The sequence below is a fragment of the Maniola jurtina genome, chromosome 1 (assembly GCF_905333055.1).
Source record: "Maniola jurtina chromosome 1, ilManJurt1.1, whole genome shotgun sequence".
NCBI lineage: Eukaryota > Metazoa > Arthropoda > Insecta > Lepidoptera > Nymphalidae > Maniola > Maniola jurtina.
The window spans coordinates 7,412,165-7,433,061 of NC_060029.1; the positions used below are offsets into that span (position 1 = coordinate 7,412,165).

At 35.6% G+C, this 20,897-nt stretch overlaps 1 protein-coding gene across 3 annotated transcripts in view; it reads right to left on the reverse strand.

Annotated features, from left to right (window-relative positions):
* Positions 1 to 20,897, reverse strand: part of LOC123867484 (neural-cadherin-like) — a 201,076-nt gene that overhangs the window by 8,848 nt on the left and 171,331 nt on the right. For all 3 annotated transcript variants that reach the window (XM_045909533.1, XM_045909541.1, XM_045909549.1), the window contains exons 3-6: positions 12,907 to 13,022; positions 8,045 to 8,209; positions 4,207 to 4,344; positions 276 to 4,072 (exon numbers count right to left, since the gene is read on the reverse strand). In XM_045909533.1, the coding sequence (XP_045765489.1) occupies positions 276 to 4,072; positions 4,207 to 4,344; positions 8,045 to 8,209; positions 12,907 to 13,022 (4,216 nt within the window). The remainder of the gene's footprint in view (positions 1 to 275; positions 4,073 to 4,206; positions 4,345 to 8,044; positions 8,210 to 12,906; positions 13,023 to 20,897) is intronic.

The following is a 20,897-nucleotide window of genomic DNA, read 5'->3' on the forward strand; positions in this document are numbered from 1 at the left end:
CATGAAAGCATTATATTGATATTGAAAGTTAATATTATGAAGTTTTGTTAATATATTCCTAGTACTTGTAAACATACAATACAAAAAGATCTCAGTGCGCGCTTAAATTGATAATTATAAATTGAAATTATTAATGACAGGGATTAATTAATTTTCTTTATTTAGAACGATGTAATTAATTTTAAATTGCTTTTAAATCAAATATCAAAAAGTTGTAGTAATTGGGAAGATTTTTTATAACATTATAATGTATATTTCCACGAGAAAATACTTACGTGCATTCATATTCATTCCAGAGGTCAACACATACGAACGGCTCGGTACAGTGAACATTCACACATGGATTGTTTGATGGACAATTCCGATCTAAATTCCTTGCCATAGTCGCTTGTCCCCACTGTGTTCCATTCATAGCAGGTGGCAGAGGCAGGTGCTTTCCTTCTAATCGAATGTCATCTAAGCAACCTTTCTGGAAATCAGCATATACTTCAAATGTTCTAACGCCTGTATATTCAGCTTTGCCTCCAGCATATACACCTTCCTGTTTGTCAACTAATAACCACTGATGACCATCAAAAGTAAAGGTTTCATTGTATCTTCGTCCCTCGCCACCGTCAATTTCTAGGGTTGCCGCGCTACCATATCTACTCACGCGTGCTATATGCCACTGGCCATCGTCAACTGCTACAGAATTAAGCCAAACATCACGTTCTTCTGTTCGTAGGGAATTCAAATTAAAGCGAAAGTGTAAATGGGAATCTTTCACCTCTAAAATCCCATATTCGCGATTATGCTGATCGCTTACCCTAAACAGTTCTCCATGAGGTTCACGAGTCCTGAACCGCAGTTGGATTTGAGTACTAAATCGATCAGGTTCAAAGCTTAAGGCGAATTTTACGTAGCTTTGAGGTCTAAAACTAGTAGGAGTAGTAGGTAGATTACACGCAGGCCCAGTCCATCCCGGTTGACACTGACATCGTGCTTCTGAAAAACTACCTACACAATTTCCATGTTCCCAGCATCTGGATGTAGTATCTGCTTGATTACAAATTTCTTCAGTTTGAGGGCAGCCAGCCACAGAATTTCGTGATAGTCCAGGATGAGCTAAGTCGTACAATTTACTGTTGTGTATTAAATTTCTTATGCATCCATCAAAACCTTTCCCAATAGGCATGTACTGCCAGTGATAATGCGTAGGATCAAAATGCTCTATGTATAATCCTCCAATTTGCAAAGGTGCATTGACATTCAAATATTCATTAAATGGAGGTATTGTGCCCGTGGCTTGACACGTGGAATCATCGAATTCAGGTGGTGTGCCATCTTCCATTTCTTGGATATCCGCTGATCTACAGAAATCTACAATCATTCTGACATTTTCAGTATCCCAAAATATATCTAATCGATGCCACTCACCATCATCTAATGACTTTTTGGTTTTTACTCTAAGCTCTAACGTTCCGGAACCAAAATCAATCAACAATCGTGGGTTGCCCCTTTCTAATTCAAGCGAAATGAAATCTGAAACTACTATTTCTTCCGGTTCAGGCGGTACTATTGGTCCATTATAAAGTAACACTCCTTCCGATTTCCTTGTTATAAACTCAAAACTTAAGTGGGAACTATCACACATCTCTAGTGATGGATACCAAGCCCAACCAGTGCCTTTGAAGCTTCTAGATGTTTGCTGACATCGCGGTCCTGTATAACCTGGAGGGCATGAGCATGTAAGACCATATTTACCTTCTATGCACCTTCCTCCATTATAACAAGGTGAGGTGCGACATGTTTCTGGCTGAGTAAAGTTTCTAGCTCCGCATGTACACTGCGGGACAACATCGACTCTTACTCCAACGAGGGCTGTTTTATTGGCATTAACCATGTAAGGTACATTGCTAATGTCAAGTTCATTTGTGCAAGACCCTTCACACATTTGATTTTCATAAATACATTCGTCAATGCCAACCATCGTGATATTTATTCCTACAGCCCGCTCTATTTCTTCTCGATGCATAAGAACTATGCCGTTTAACCGGATTGGTTTATAGTAATGTGCACCATGGGCTGAAAAACGTATATCGGTTACGGGTGGGTGTTTCTTTCTTAGTTGGACGCTAAATATATCGATATTTTCTCTTTCAGTATTGAGTAAGTCTGCCAGTTTATCTTTAAATATATCAAGTTTACTTCTAGATACACTAAGAGTTTTATAATTCCAAACTCGAATAAAATCTTCATCTGATATTCCAGATATTCGTATGGAACCAGAACTTATAATAGCTTCGTGAGATATTTCTTTAACATACACAGTAACGTTAGCCGGTACATCAGTTTGTGTATGTTTTCTATCGTATACTTTAAACTTTAGATGGTATCGACCTTCTCTCGTTTTTTGTTTCATTTGTATCATACCAGTTTCTTCATTCAGGGTGAAATTTGGATGTTCTGTCGTTTCCCAGAAAAACTTTTTGTCAGGTAAATCCCAATCATCTAAGTCATAGACGTAAACTCTTCCAATTTCAGTATCTGGTGACTGTCCTTGATAACTGTACATAAGAATTTCCTTAGATCCTGGCTGCATCTTATTATCATTAACATCTCCGATCACAACAGTCAAAGTGCTTGTACCAGTCATCGCTGGATTACCATGATCTTTAATTATTATAGGAATAAGATACTCTTTTTGTTGTTCCCTATCAAATGAGCGAAGAGATGAGACGATTGCCATTCCATCCCCATTAGCACCCTTTTGATCTTGTTCAACTTTAAATGAAGCTCTTATTATATCATCGGCACCTGGGTCAAGTCTGAACTGGAATGGAGGGCCGTTACTTTTTGATCTATCATCATCGTCGGTGGCTAATATTTCTGCAACTTTTTTGGGTGTTATGTGTTCAGTTAAAACTGGTCTATAATCTTTTAAGAATGTAGGTGCATTATCATTAATATCCTGCACTATAACAGTTAAAGTAGCTGTTGCTGTTCTTGGTGGGACGCCATCATCAATGGCTAGAATTTTCACTTGGTGCCTCGGAGTGTCCTCTCTGTCTAAAGATCTCTGAATACTGACAGTTCCCTCTTGATTTATAGAAAATTGCCGTTTTCTATCTGACGATCTATCAATAGCATATGAAACTTTACTTTTACCACCTTGATCTGGATCAGTTGCTTTAAATGTTTCAAGACTTTTACCAACTTCAGCATTTTCATAGACTGATACTTCAATATTTGCCCGTTCAAATTGTGGTTTATTGTCATTTATATCTCTTAGTTTAACTACTACCCATGAATAAGCTACGTGATATTTATCATTATCGTTGTCTTCACCTTTATCGTTAACTTGTATTCTAAATCTAAAACCATTACTTTGTAGCTGGTCCTCATAGTCTAATGGCTGTACAATTTTTAGAGAACCAGTACCATCGTTGTTTCTAACCATAGTAAATTTGTCGGCACCATAACCACTATTCTCTATGACTTTGTACTGGAATTTATTAGTTTCATCTTCATCATGAACAGTTACTGTCAGAATGGGCATTTCAGGTAAATTAGTCCCATCTGTTTCATCAACTTCCGTAAACCATTCGTCTTTGGTAAACTGTGGCGGCATATCATTTATATCTTTGACTCTGATGGAAGCCGTTCCAGTCCCTTTTAGCCCCCCACCATCTGACGCTACTATTTGTATCGAATAATCTGGTGTTCTTTCACGATCTAAACAACAAACAGCTGTTTTGATAACACCAGTTTCTGGTTCTATTTCGAAAATTGGTGACCCTGTTTCTTCTTCTATTACATTTTTTTCAATAGAATACCATAGTTTAGCATTATTACTTTCAGCAGGATCATCATAGTCTATTGCAGTCATTGTCATTACAACCATGCCTGCCGTTCCATTTTCAGTTACATTGCCAAAGTAAACACCTTGCGGGAAAATCGGAGAGTTATCGTTGATGTCTTTCAGATTCACTTGCACATCAGCATAACCTACAAGCCCTTCACCTCCTTCATCTTGAGCAAACACTGTGAATCTCCATTGTGGCCTTCCATTGGGTTGATCACGGTCTAAGGGCTGCAATAAAAAAAGACGATTTATGAAAGGTTAATTAAAATAAATTAAAACAATTATGTAGGTATAACAAATAACAATTTACCGTTTTTTTGATTACACAATTTACAATTATTTTAAAATTTTACCTAACTTACCTTCAAAACAAATATTTCTCCCGTTGTCCGATTGATATCAAATTTGCTGTTTGAAGGATTGTCAGGGTCAATACCTTGACCAGTTAGGAAATAAACGATGTTTTGTTGTCTATCTTTATCACCGTCAGTTGCAGTCACCTGTTTTAAAACACACAATATACCATTAGAAATGATTTACAATAACTGTTAAGACGATTGAAAAACACTATGTATTTACGGCTTTAATATTTGTAATATTGTATAATTTGGTACTTTTGATAAAAATATGGAAAAAAACTGAATTTTAGAGACGGAATGTGCTCTGAACAGGTAATAATTATTTCAGAAAGCAGATACTAGTCATATTAATATTGTCTAAACAAAACTAAAAAAGTAGTAATTAAAAAAACTTGGCTTTTATTACGTTTGCTTACGAAACATCTTAAAAAGTTTGAAACAAGGAACAGTATTTGACTATCTTAAATTGTTTTGCAATAAGTAGGTACAGCAAAACTTCTTGTGTACAGAAGAACTAAATGAAAAATTTGATGACAATATAGAGGGTAATCTTGTTTATTAAGATTTACACACAATTATAAACTTGCGACGTCTACTAATGGATATTTTACCCAGAGGACGCGCGTAGTGTAAACCTAACTACTTAAGTCATAAAATGAATTACTATTTTAGTGGAGATGACGTGACGAAAGTTCTGCAAAGTTATGAACCGCCAACATAGATTGTTTGCATCGGCGCACATGTGGCAGACGGCCACGGCTGTTTCAAACTTCAACTTTGCTCTTTTTAACATCCGCGGAAAGAAAGTTCCAGGATCACATTTAAAGGGTAACTTGGGTTAATGCTCGAAAAATGTAAATGGATGCGTCTCGTTCGTAATGTTGTTGAACGAATTTTAAATTTTGTTTCTCCCGTATTTTTATGAAAGACTTGAACAATGACACCTAACTAATTCAATTGTTCAAAAAGTAAATGAAGATACACTTTCAACTATCTTTAATAATTATACTCAGGACGTTATCAATTACTTAACTATTTTTTTGTTATTTCTGCTATTTCATTTTTGACAATATTTTTTTAAAATATGATTGTAATGTAATGTATATGTACTGTAAATAGATGAAAGATATTCAGTGAAAGTTAACGTAAGAAAATTGAGATAGCTCCCTAATTTTTGGTGACTATGCAAAGTCTACAAATGATGAGGGTCGACTTCTATAATTATTCGGATCATTGACGGTTTTCGCTCAATTATGGAAAAATCCATATCACAGTGACAAGCGACAGTTTTCACTGTCTACGCGTATAACAAGTAGGTACAACCTTACGTAATATTATTATTTTTAAAAGGTTATATTGCACGACTGCGTAAATCTAGCAAAATTTCTAATACAATCATTGTTATGCCATTGGAATTAAAAAAAAAAACTGATGTTTCTAAAAAGCTAACTAAAAACCTTGGTCTTTAGAATTCCTTTTTAGAAACATTAGTTTTTGAAAATTCCCACGTGGCGATAACTCAAAAATACTATTGCGGTAATTTACAACGCCGTTAACAGCATTTTAGTCAAAAGACGGCAGACATACATTTATAAATATACATTCAAAGATTTGCCTTAAAAATCTTTAACTCTACTAATTGCTATCTTAATTGTATCACATCGAACAGTCATTTAACATAATCTGTTACTTCGTCTCATTTCTGAGTAAGGTATTGTAAAAGATCTTCACGGGCGCGATTAATTAAATTAGCAAGCAAAACGAACAAAGGCCAAGTTTGTAAGACGCTAAAGGTAAGACTATTTACTAAGAATATTTATTTAAGTTTAAAGCAAAGATTAAAACCCATTTAACCCTAACAGATATTGGCATGCACTAAGATTTGACTAACACTTGCAAAGTTTTAACATTAGCCAAGCGAAAATCCAATCTATTTATAAGCATTATCTACTAACCTGAGAGATGAGAATAAGGTTCATTGATCCTTGCCTTATATATACTTCTTACCTTTGACAGATATTATGGAGGTGCTAACTAAAAAAAAAATAAATGAAAGGCCCGGTTTCCACCTAAGTGGAGGGGAGAGGTGATGATTTCAGTCGACCAATTAGTTTTTTAAAAGATGTCGTGGCATTTTTTCATGTCATCTATTTAGAATCTGATTGCTTGACAGAATACATCTTCATCAGAAAACTAAACCTCTCTTCGCTATCCTTTAGGTTGAGAAGTTAGTGTTAGTATTAAAGTAGCAATTTATAGTATCGCTATACTATACGTAATTACTTCATCATAAATAAATAAGAAAAACCGAAGAGAAAAAAAAGAAATTAAGTGAAATCATAAAATTAAAATAAACAAAAAAAAACCTTTATGAGGAAATGAGGGTAGGGGCCGGTTTCCTCGAGTGCCTGCGTGACGTAAGCGCTTCGGGTGAACTGAGGCGGGAGGTCGTTGATGTCCAGGACGTGAACCACGACGCGCGTCGAGTTCTCGTTGCGCCCGTCTGAGGCAACCAGCGTCAACTCGTACTGCGCACACGCAGGCATTAGCTCATGCTCATGCAACGAGGATGCTGCACGAACCAATCTTGAAGTTTGTTAAAAATTAATTATAGTAGGACAGTAAAATGATTTTGAGGATTCTCGTACTATGATTATGTTCGTGCAACAAACTTCAATTGTAATAGCGTCTAAAATAAGTAACAAAAAATAAACAGAAATTACTATAAGTATTAACTAAACGAAAAATAACTAAGTACAACTATTTTATGTGTCTCGGTTGTATGAAAAGTTAAGAATATAATCCATAGGTGCACAGAAATCTATGCCGGAGCGTTCAATGTTGTAAGGAACACGTAACGCTGTGGAACGCCGATGCGTAATATTACTCTGTGTGGCTAGTGCTTAAGAAAATTAAACTTACGAATAGACTATTTAAACAAAAATAATAATATCTACCGTCTGAGCAAAGGAAAAGTATGAAAATAAAAACTCATTAAGGAGGAAAAACTTGTTTTTCTGAAAGTTAATTAAGTACGTACGAATATTTTAGCAAAATAACGAAATCTTTTAACGGTCACTTAGACTGCTGAATTTCTTAATTTCTAATTACAACCAAGGTCACGTTGGAATAAAAAACTTGTTTGCAAATTTATGTTCTACGATGACTAAAAAATACTATAGGTATATTTTTTTGATACTGTACAGCCAACTGTGCAATGTTCCATTTTTTACGGCCGATAAGACGCCGCTGTCACTATTTTATATTGGTCGATTCAACCAATGCAACATGATCTACCGCACAAACTACATATTTCCGATACAATAACTTTCATGATAGTTAATCAATATTTATAGTTTTAATATGCAAAAGCGATACACATATTGTACCAACTTCCCATGAAAATGTTGACTGATTTAATTGAATATAAAATTCGGTTATGAAAACTTCACTGCTTTACTTGTTCGGAAAAAAAATTAAATAATAGATAAACGAATCTTTGTTTTGTGCAATTAAAAAAAAATGTTGGCGCTGATAATAACTAAAAATTCGAAATAAATCAAGTACAATAGCTGTGTATAACACTAGATTCAACTCAAACAATAACGAATGAAAAATAATCTTATAAGAACCAAAAACGTAAGAACGCTAGCGATAAAACGACACTAAAACAAAACGGCACAATGAAAAACCCATGCCATGCAAAATAAAAAAAATCTATGGAACATCGATCTAGAGAATGGCAAATATCACTCCATGCGAATCTTGAAGCTTAAACCTCAAAGCTGTGGCTGAAGGAACAATAAAGAATGAAATGAGGCGCTTTCGCCTCGAATCGGACCTGTAGCACCCGCTTGGGAAGATTGCGGTCGTCTTCCTCGGTGATTTGGGTTCGATATGTGGGTCTCTCGAACACGGGGGGATTATCGTTCACGTCCTTCACGTGAATCACAACGGTCGTGTAGTTCTCTTTAAGGTTGTCCGATGCAGCCAACTTCAGTTCGTACTGTTTCCGTCCGATATAAATTTTGAAAGAAAATATTAAAATTTTTAATGTTTCATTTTAATAAATTAATTAATGGTTGCAATTTATCTTTAGACAACACTTGGTAATGCCAATGATTATGTCCACGTGAATTTAGTTATTTTAAAAAGCCCAGGGAAATTATTTTATTTACCAGCATATGTTCTTCTGGGATGTAAATTATTTTAAAAATAATATCATTCGGGGACAATGTCAAAATTTGGATTATTAGGAGTTTTCCAATCCAAAACTTTGTCTTCTTCTCTCCAAACTTTGTAAATAGATATATTGTAAATAGAATAATAGTGTAAATAGATAATATGGATATTGACTTATTTATCATTAACTAGTTTATGCCCGCGACCTCGTTCGCGTGGACTACACTTTCAAATTCCTATTTTACCCCCTCAGGCGTTGAATTTTCAAAAATTCTTTTTTAGCAGATCTACGTCATAATAGCTGCATGCCAAATTAGTCTGATCCATCTAGTGAAGTTATTATTATTAGGCGCGTGGGTGCGCGGACCTAAGAGCTTATCTAAGAGCTGTACGTTGATAGATCGGTGTGTCGGTCAATCAGCCCGTCAGTCAATCAGCTCTTCCTTTTAAATATTTAGATACAATCAGGATAATATAGGTTTATTGTTTTTTAATTGATGAAATCCGATATTCAGGACAGCAGCCATTATTATTAAGACAACGACGTAATTTCAAAAAGCAACTTTAAGTAAAACTGAGTGGTAATTATCTCGCTTAAAGTTGAGAAGCGTAAAGACAATCTATCTTAACAGTCAAGGGATCAAATACGTAGACATAAAAACATATAACTAAACTAGAACGATAAAATCTTATAGCTGCGGCGTTAGCCTTTTAACAATAGGGAGGCGGTATTTGTGGTTGCGACCCGGGGAACTTATTGGCGTCATCTGTCCATGTCACTCGGCTATTTCCCCGACAGAGAGGAAGATGTTTGTTTCAAAAGTCGTTTCAAGCATATTATAGAAGCTACAGAACCTATTGTAATTTCCCCTTGAACATTATAAGATTTTGATTTAAAGGAATCGAGATTGGAGCCAATAAATACATTATTGAATCAATTTATTATTGATTTTAATTTGTTACATATACAATTTTGAAACAATTACAGTATTTTGTAACTACCGTTATTAAATAAGTAGTATCTAGATACCGTTATTAAATAAGTAGTATTAGATTTTGTTGACACGCTTTTAAGACTGGAAACAACATTAATACAGAGGAACCAATGAACTTAAGTAGCAAGAAAATGAATTTATTAATAAGTCCATTCTTCTTGGCGAGTTTTCGTCTCAAGTTCATTTAAAACAGATGAAAGTAAAAGAAGTTTATAAAATAAACGGTTTACATCCATTTAAGCTTGTCGAGGATCTGCATTTTAATAGCGATCCGGCCTTCGGCAGTCCCTCCCGGCTTGCTTAAACGGGTATTGAAGATTAAATTATTTGTTTCGCAAAAAGTTTACAACGGCAGTAAAGACTTCTATGGTATTAAATTATCATTAGGATGAAATAGTATCCATTTTCTGAATATAACTCTAAACTCACTAACTGCTGTTTCTCACGATATAATATCAGGCTATATTTCATAGACTTTCGTACTTTGTAATATTATTCAATATCTATAATTTCCACCATAGAAATTTAAATTTTAGTCTCTTTTATAACCTAACCTAACCTGGAAGGAGTATGGCAGTTTTTATTAAAACCTATACCCTTTGGTTTCTACACGGCATCATACAGGAACACCAAAATTGCTTGGCGGCACGGCTTTGCCGGTAGGGTGGTAACTAGCCACGGCCGAAGCCTGTGATTTAAAAATTGTAAAATTCCAAACCCTGCCCGGAACCTCCCACTAATAAGACCACAGCATTTATCACAGCGCCAGGGAGGTCGGCAAATCAGTCGGGCATACTCCGACTAATCTCGGGAGTCTAATATAATGGATATCACTCACAATACCTAGTTTAAACGCTAAAATATAATAGGTAGGTATTGTTACTTTATTTATAGACATATTTACAACAAAATCACTTTTGCGTGTGCGAAACAGAATTTTGCACCGTTGCCAACGGCACAGCTATCACGAGAGTCATTTGTGCGCGCTGACCTATGCCCTTGGTCCATTGCGCCGAAATAATGGTATCGGCTCCACCAAAGTGTCACGACACAAGCCTTTGCTGTGTAAAGGCTTTGATTTAGTGAGCCAGTCGCGTGTTCCTATCTATCATTTAAACAGATTTTACGTTGTAGCGACCTATTTTCCCGTAGGAACGCATACAAAATGGATGTTTAGGTATTAACTATACTAATCCTACGAGTAGTCCTACTAATAGGTATTATAAACGCTAAAGTTTGTATGTACGTATGGATGTTTGTTACCCTTTCACGCATAAACTATTTTTTTAGCTGGATTTAACTGAAATTTGGAATGGAGATAGATTATTATACCCTGGATTTATGTAATACTAGCTGATTGATACCCGCGACTTTATTCGCGTGAATATAGGTTTTTTTTTTGAAATCCCGTGGGAACTTTTGATTTTCTGAGATAAAAAGTGGCCTATGTGTTAATACAAGGCATAATCTAACTCCATTTCCAGCCAAATCTGTCCAGTAGTTTTTGCGTGAAAGAGTAACAAAATTGTACATATAAGCACACACACACACCCACATACAAACTTTCGCCTTTATAATATTAGTGTGACTACAGACTAAGAAATTACCTACTTTGACACTTTGTATGGCTATAATCCGAATTCAGCTAGTATCATTATCTAAATATAAATCGTTAATCGACTATACATTATAAATAATAATAATTAATAATAATTGATGACCGAAATTTAATTTTTTTCTATAAGTTATATCCAATACACCGTTTAATTTTGTTATCATAACGAAATTGTTATTATACAAAGTGATATTACATTGACTGTGAATACTGATATCCATGTGCAATATCAGATTCAATTATAGCCGATAGTCTAAAGGTATTGGTTACCTATAGCTGCAAAGACACTACCAATCGTACCTACCTACCGATATTGGAAAGTTTAATGAAAAACGAAATTTTGTAGACGTAAAGACGAGTTCATACTGACACAACGATTTCGGCCAACGTGTAAATGATGCTTGCAGATTGCGCCAAGATATTCTGATGAATGTATGAACTCCTAGCCACTGTTCTGATCAAGTCGCTCACTTGACTGGCCTTCCACTTAAAAACACAATGAGAAATGTAAAGGACCGAATAGACAAGAAGGTTATGGTAACAAGGCTATGAAGACTCGACTTTCAATTATGAAGAAAAAAACACTACGAAGACAACTATGGACAAGAATTTTAGTTATGAAGAATCGCTTTCTTCCAAGAAGAAGAGAGTATGAAAACCAACACCAAAGAGCAAGCTGGTCAGCCCTACGTTAGGAGAGTGTTTTTGTCGAGTGCGTTTGGCCAAAATAATATACAAGGGGTATAAGACTAGTAGATTGAGAGCTTGAAATCAATGTAAAATTAAAAAGAGAACGTGTGTTAATATAATAGGAGAAGAACTGATAAGTTACAAGAGATGTTCTTTGTAGATGCATTGGACACATTCGATTTATTTGAAGACAATAGGTATGTGATGCTGCAGCACAACATATTAAGAAATCAAGTGAAAAGCGTTCAAGTGTTCCAATACACTTAAAGATAAAGGTAAGTACAGACAATAGTCTAGATGGAAATTGAAATCAATATTTACAAAGGGATATCATTTTCTACAGAGAAGGATTGTGTAGCTACACAAAAAAATCTTAAGAAGGTATCTATAACTCTACACGTTTATACGTATAACGTAATTATATCATTTGCATACTACTTAGTACTTACTAACTATATTATTACAACGGCTTAGTGATATTTGCAAAGAGCAGTCATTTATGTGTATTTTTTTCTATGTGGAAGGCAACGGAATATATCCCACTACATAACTGTAACAAGTTCCCAGGAAAATCATTATGGCTGCAGATACCAATGGAATGGCACATGAAGCTCTCTCAAAGAATCTCTGACTGAGCCTTGCTAGTTAGCCCTAACGGCGTATAGATGACAACTAGATTTTAATACAAGCAGACATGGGTGGCGGCAATATTGAAGAGGTGGATCAACAAATTCCCGAATCGACGTCAATGCAATTGTGGTTCCCCTGGTACTCCAAATATTCATAGAGGGTAATATCACTTAACATCAGGTGGAGATGGCAACAGAAGAAGTATACAGGCTATAATCAGAACGCTAGCAAAAATTTACCGGTATTATTATACTACTTAAACGCAATGCAATGCCAATAACCTTAATAAGCAAATTGCCTTGTTTTGTAGTTTTAGTGATTTAGTATTTATCAAACCCGGAATGTATGAGTGGCCATTACGCAAAGTTTGTTGACCTATAGCGTCAGTCAGATGTTTTATTTGCAATATTTTGTGAACTTTTAAAAAAATCGAGGGGCTTTTATTAATTTTTTCGCGTTTTTTTCGTTGTATATAATCAGTAAGCAGTAGGTACTATCACCTGCCTTCGTTTTTGCTAGCGTTCTGGATACATCCTGTATAAACGGCGTCAGTAAACGCCTTTTAACTCTTAGGAAAATGCGGCAACTTACCCGTTTCCTCGTTTCATAGTCGAGCGCTCCCGCCACGTAGATGGCGCCAGTCATGTTCTTGACTGCGAACGCACCCCCTATGTTCCCGCTCGTGATCTCGTATCGAATACGCGATGCTGCAACAAGACAAACAACCTTTATAAGTTTATACACGAGTTCTATATAATATCTCTAAACAGATAATAATAATCTCGAATATGAAAACAATCTCCCACTTTAATGTTCACACAGTATGTATTTATATACATATATTTGTAGGAAACAGATATTATAGTTTCAGCCCCGGGAAATTAACCAATTCTAAATTCACGGAAAGCGAGATTTAGGTTAGGATTGCAGTTTTAATACAAAAATGTCCAATTGGTATGGTATAAATAGCTTTTTAGCACCGGGAAATTAGACAAACTTTTTCTCCTCAGAAATCGGTATTTTGGTTTGAGAAAAATTGATTTTATTTCATAAAAAATTAGGATGACCTTAAATCCGATGTGAAATTCTTAGTGGCACTCGAATCGATAGGGACATTTCGTTTAGAGAAGCAATATCTAGATTCATACCAAAATTCAGTTTGCCGAGAGTTTTACCGAAGTTGAGGCTGAAAGTTTGTATTCCCTAGGCTATTTGGTGTGAATAAAAAATACAGGCTGCGGGATATGGGATGAGATGAACTGCGCAATACGCTCTTAGGGCAAAAACCTACTACAGACAAAAAAAATTGTCTAGCTGACAAAAAATCTGTGCGCGCACTTTTATCTGGAGCTGCATAGAATGGGCGCGACAGGACGAAAAGTGTTTTCCAAATGACACCGAAGTTCGGCGCGCAGACCGTTTGGCCCTATCCTGTCTAAAGTGTGTCTGTAGTGTGTTTTTGCTCTTAACTCTTAATAGAAACATACAGCATGCAACGGAGTGGTGTTCAACGCGGCTCCTAAAAAATTTACATACAAGGAGTGAGCTTGCGAGCTGTACACCTGCAGGTAGTAGTACCTATCTACCTGCAGGAGTACTTTGTGACGTACTGCATAATATATTCCTTGTATTGCATATCGTACAGTATACATGAACGTTTTATATGACATTCTGCGCAGTTGCCGTCCCACGTCACTTCCGTCAATCCCTCACATTGAAAAACGTGCACAAAGGACAACTTATATCCACTGGAGAGATTTCTTCCAGCAGCCCTAAAATGTGGGAAAATTAAATTTCGATAATGCTGTGTATTCAAAAACATAAATTGCGTCTATAGTCGAAGTTGACAAAAGTAACTTTATCTTTTATGTATATATGTATTATTATTACATGGAAATTTGTGTATTCTTCGGCTGAGACAGTAAAATGTGTGCTGTACTGCGAAGTTTTCCAACTCATACAATAAGAACAAATTCGAGTTACACATTTACACGGAGGAAGTTTAGGAACAGTTCTTACTCAGCGTAGTAAATCTAAAATGAGGCTCGTATAATAAACCGCTCAATAACGCTAAAAGTTCACGCTTCAACTCACAAACGTGAGTGAGAAATATTGTAGCGATTTCTCTAACCCTAAGTACTTTCAAGATTGAGTGGCTGAAGGAAGTATTGGAAATTGTTGTTCAAAATTTATTTTGTATGTGTGTTTATCTATAAATATAAAACACGTGACTGACTGAAGAAATATTTCTTATTCTAAAGGAAGTATTTTAAGAAATTCTAACATGATCTTCAAAAAAGTGAATTCACACGAATGAAGTCGCGGAAGTAATAAAGTTTGTTATTTAGTAAAAATCTAGCCTACTGTATAAATAGTCTGTATTATTATATATTTGAATCAAATAAATTATTGCACCTCGCTTTAAAAAGCATAGAAATAGACAAAGTCACATCAAACTTCCGAATGTGTCGTTTATGAGCTTGATCTGATTGCGTGATCGGTGACCACTTAATGGTACAATTTCCTTTAGGTATCTCTCACTATCGTATTGGGATTCCATTACTTGCAAAGGTCAGGGTTTGCAGATAAGGTCCATAGAACCTGAAAAGGGATTGATGTCGCTCATGATTATCAAATCCAGCCAACTCGGCTGAGAACATTGGAGGAATTTCGAAATGTGTTTACGTCCAAAATTCTTCAGCGCTTGAAGACCAAAGTTTTCGAACAGTGCGTGTTGGCAAGAAGTCATATTGGATCTGAAACATAATCGCTAACTACGGACCTTAAAAAAAAGCTCAGAGTCACTCAGCAGGGATAGAGAAAGCTAAGTGTGGAGTTTTTCAACCGGTTGCGATACTGAAATGGCAAAAGGCGGGGCATAGTTCAAAAAACTGATATACGTTGGTGTTTCAAGGTGCTAGAAGGGCGATTGCGCACCGGAAAACGCAGACCACTAGATGGAGCATGTGCAAATTCCTACAAGAGATCTGTGCCTAGCAGTGAACATCCAGCAGTTGACGATGACGATGACGATGAATGTTTTTGGTCTAAACAGGTCGATGTCTCTACTATTATTTTCCAAAAGCAAGCATACTTAGAAAACCTCAAGATGTGAATATCGTCACTAATTCATAGTCAAGGAGCTCAAAGAGCATGAGATGTATCAAGCGTTGTGGTGAATTGGTAATTGGCGTGGTCAAGGCAACCGCTTTCAAGGAATTAAATAGAGGAACACGAGAGTTCGGATATTTGGGAAGAAACGACGAAACATCACAAGGTGAGCCCGAATACCAGCTTGTTATATGACTGACTGACTGACACTGACTGATTTCTTATCTAGGTACACCTGCCTAAATTACCTAATATACCTAAAATTGTGAAAATGTGCAGTTTGTTGATTTTTCTTCTTTTTCCTTTCACACAGTTAACGGAACGACGACGCGGCGACGGATAATTTTATGCATGGATATAGTTAAAGAGCCGGAGAGTGACAGACTTTTTATATCGTAAAAAAGAGGATCCTACCGCAAAACGTCCATCCAATCGCGGATAAAAGCTAGTATTCAAATAAATAGTTTCTAATGAAGTACAAAATTTGAATAACACCTCCTCCTTCTTTACTTATGAGGAAATTATTTAAAAATCGAGGTCAGGTGCCAATTTTGCCTGATTGTGCAGTAAAGATTTTAAAATTTTCTCCACTGCAGCGTAGGATAATAAAAGAAATGGCTGCGCTTCTAGTTATGTAATTGAAAAGTCTTTTCATATTTTAACTTGCCTTAGCAGAGATCTTGCTGCGTACGAAATTCGTGATGCATAATTTATATCTTATCAAAAAGAATATACCTATATGTAAGTAAATTCAAAGATATACTCTATTACCAACTACCTGATAGCTGACTTGTTTCGCACATAAGTATCGGCTTAGATTAAAACGTGTTAACATTAAAACCTTTTTAAAACAAATTTCACTAAATTGGATATAAGTAGATACTCGTTATGATAAATCCAATGAGCCTAAACACGATGGAGTAACGATGGGTAGGTACCTACTTGAAGAGTTCCTGTGACCACGTTCCAGGTCCGTCATGAGACCCTGGACATCATTTACGTCGTCTATAGTATGTGTCAAGGCACATCCAAAAAGTCCACTTCCTATACTTACACGGTACTATTGTATTGTCATCAAAGTTTCATATTATTTTATCTAGGTATATGTATACATATTTTTATTATGTTATCCAAATTTCAGCTCAATCGGTTGGGGGATTGCCTATACTATTTAGTTAAAAGATTTGACAACATACTACCACGGCAAGTTAAATAAAATTGAACATAGGCATTCATTCGTAGCATTGCATCACAGTTATTTGTTTTTAAACGCAAACTGACTGTTAACAGAATTATTCGTTATAATTAAAATAGGGGTGTGTAATAAAATGTTGTGGTAAACATCTATTTGTGCATGCGTATGACTGAAATAAGGGATTATTTCACATAATAAACATCTCGTATCATGAAGCAACAGGACCCATTATGAAAGTAATGAGGCTAACAAAAGTATATCTACACAATTCGCTAAGTTACACTGCTTGGTGCTTCCGTTGCGTACCAACGCTCTTAATCATTGTAAGTATGCGCCTCTAATATTTTAGCACGTGCAATATTCTCAAGATAATTAACTTTAATAACAAGAACAAGACGAATTAAAATCAAAACTTTAAGTTAAACAGTTTTATTTGATCCATAACTAGACAATGTCAGATATATTTTCTTGTAATTTGGTGGTGCTATGTCGGAAATCCTTGAAGTTTTGAAGAATACAGCGCAAGATTAGAATCAAGTAGCAATATTGTATGTGATACGGCACACTCTTGAAGAATCCATCGCAAAAAATAAAACAGTTTAAAATGTTCTCTCTTTAAAAAGTATAGATGAATTTATCATAATTCATACCTAGTATACCTTTATTCATAGTTAGTATTTTGTGCTAATAGTATTAATAAAAATAATAGTAAAAAGACATCAGCAATCAAGTGATATAGTATAAATTAATTGCTGATGTCTTTTTTACTAAGCCTGGAATAAATAAATCAAGAACAGTCGAATCATATCTCCAACTAAATGTTAATAAAGGTTCCGGGCGTTATTCAATTAACGATACTGATGATCCGGGGACTTTATGTCTACCTAAGCTTGTTTGCGTAGGTTTTGTATTGAGTGAGTGCACTCTTATAGCCAGACAGCTTAATGACCGGGCTAATGGCTGACGATGAGGTCTCCTTTGTTATAGTCCCCTGTCGATCGCCGGCAGTCTCTAATAAACGCCAGTACCCGAGCTACTATTAATATGTCAGTTAGCTAAATCGTGGAACAAAAGGATGCATAGTTTAGTCCATTACGCAAGAATAGCACAATCTGCCTCTACTTATTTCAAACAGTTTTCTTTTTTTTAACTTCCGTTATTAGATTCAAATTTTGCGACAGAATTTTTAATAATTTCTAATGCATCGATTCTTATGGAACTTTACACATTAATTTAGTAACAACTTCTCAATCTTGATACTGCAGTACACTAAACAGTGACAAGTAATGATTTGTAGATTGTGAATAAGGACTTGACGTTTTGAGTACAGCTGCGTATAGGTACTTTATAATTAGACTTCAAGTTCGAAATCCTCAACTCTGATGGTGCATGGTAAGTGGCGCTTCCAACATGCGCATGGTAATATTCATATCCGAGTATATACATATAACACAATATACTGTACAGTGTACTGTAGGATGGAAGCTCTATAGATATTTTGCAATAATATTAAGAGTAAAACAAAAATGCTTCAGTTTAATATTTAAGTAACTTGTTTCTTTTTATTTTTGTCAAGTGGGGATATTTTTTTTAAGATAATCATTTTGCTTCTTAGCGTTACATTTCAGTGCAAAGTTTAGTTAACTTGATTTCTTTATAAAAATTAAATTAAAAATTTAAAAAACCCCCGACACATAAACCTCTAAAAAGTAAAAAAAATAATAGGTAAATATGTATGGGCCCTTTAAGAATAGTATAAATAGTAAAGTTTTTATCCAAGCGCTCGTTGCGCCAGGGGACCGCTACCTATCATAAACTATGAAAGTCATCTGTTGTAGAAAGAATAGTCTTTAACGGTCCCCCGACGCAACGAACGCTTGGATAAAAACTTTACTATTTATACTATTCTTAAAGGGCCCATACATATTTACCTATTATTTTTTTACTTTTTAGAGGTTTATGTGTCGGGGATTTTTTAAATTTTTAATTTAATTTTTATTTCACGCTTTTTAAACTTTATTAATAAATTACCGTTTATTTGTGCCATTCTAAAACCCAATTTCTATAATAATATAAATCCAATAAGGCAGCTAATATCTCTTCAAAAGTAACATCAATGTTATGTTAATTATACGTTCCATGAAATATTTTTGACCGAACATCACTAAATCAAGAATTATCTGAATGACTCACATAGTTTAACACGACCAAAACGAAATATCTGTTTCTAACATGTCGTTGCTTTAAAAATGTACCCATTTTACATAGTCGTATAATAAATAGTTCGCTTTTCAAGATATACCTACGATTAAATTGAAATCGACTTTCACCCGATGAAATAAGGAATAAAATGGCTTGTATTTCATTTTGTTTGTTATTGCATGTCAAATTTTTATTTGACATAACTTTCAAAAACCGGTCAAGTGCGAGTCTGCCTCACACATGAAGAGTTCCGTACAAGTTTTTTTTTATGTAATGACAATTCAGTTGTCGGATTTTTCTCTTTACTTGGGCCACAGGAGTAGAGTGCTTGGGCTATAAGATATTGCTACCTGCCTTTCATGATTCTACGTAAACGGGAAGTACCCAATTTATAAGTTTTGATTCTCTTGAAAGATTACACACAGACAGACAACGAAGTGGTGAAGGAAAACACAGTCAGGAAACCTGCATGCTTGAGAGTTGGCCATAATGCTCCCTCAAAGGTGCGTGAGGTGTGCCAATACGTGCTTGGCCAGTGTGGTAGCTTCTCATTCTGAGATGAGACTTGTGCTCAGTAGTGAGCCGGCGATGGGTTGATCCTGATGATGATGAATTTTAAGCGTATTTTGTCAAAGTAAATAAGCTGAGTTCAAGCAGATAAAATAAAAAGAAGGTGCGCCTAATGCATCATCCAAACCTGCGCGACAAAGCGACTACGATGCGGGAACCTCAGCCGCGCGGAGGGTCATCGCCTCCTACGATATTTAATGGTGCCATGCACACCTACGCGACTATAACAGTTGAGGCTCATCTTTTTTTTCTACAGATACCTACTGAACCCTAAAAATAGTTTGACTATGGTTTGGGTTTGGGTTGATTGTTCGTGGCCTTTGGTTGACTGTTGGATATTATAATTGAATTGATGTTTACTCGTTTAACTGTGATTATAATATTTTATAAATTAGAAACTCCGCGCCTACGATCCAAAGTATAGGAGTTTTCCAAAACATTATTTTCAAATAAATAATTATGTATCTAGGCAACGTCCATCTTGACATTTGCCAATTGACATAATATTATGAACCTCTGTTACAATAGTGAAAGATCCCAGGGCCACCAGCCGTCACGTATTTTCTGACGAACGAAATGTGGACGATTGAGTAGTGTTACTATGTACTAAGAACGCATGCCTACAGACCTGCTAGCTTGCTTAGACGGCCAATTTTCAGGTATCAGGTAATCAAGGTACATAAAAACATTACTTACCTCACGTAAATTCTCCAATTTTTTTAATTTTTAGCAGATTTTTTTTAATATTAATAATTAATTGACATAAGTAAACTATAAGAGAGTGAGAGAGATGTCAATATATCCTAATACATGTCTTACTCAGTCTCATGCGCGAAGATAATGATGCCCTCGCGCTCAAACCCACAGGGGCATTAAAATTGAATTTAGGGGATGATTGGCCCTCTGGATCGGTCTGTCTTCTTGTAAAAGGTTTTAAAATAGATGTCTGGTGGACATATATAAAAATGGAGCATCAGAATTTACGTGCAGTTAAGTAATTACTTATTTTGGGAGCTTTAAAGCGTCTGCAAAGCAATACGGCCGACGCGGGAAGTGTCTGGGAGTATTGGCGACATATTTTTAAGGATATTGCCTAAAATATACGTAAAAATCAGTTTGGCGAATTTACGTGAGGTAAGTAATGTTTTTATGTACCTCGATTATCAGATACCTGAAAATTGGCCATCTAAGCAAGCTAGCACGTAGGCTAGGCATGCTTTCTTAGTACTTACTAACACTACTCAATCGTACATATTTCCTGTGTCAGAAAATACGTAACCTCTGGTGGTCCTGGGATAAAAGTAATAAGAAAACCAGAAAAGAGCTGATAACTTCCAAACGGCTGAACCAATTTTTTTGGATTATAGCTAAGAACACTCTCGATCAAGCCACCTTTCAAACAAAAAAAACTAAATTAAAATCGGTTCATTCGTTTAGGCGCTACGAGGCCACAGACAGATACACAGATACACAGATACACAGATACACACGTCAAACTTATAAC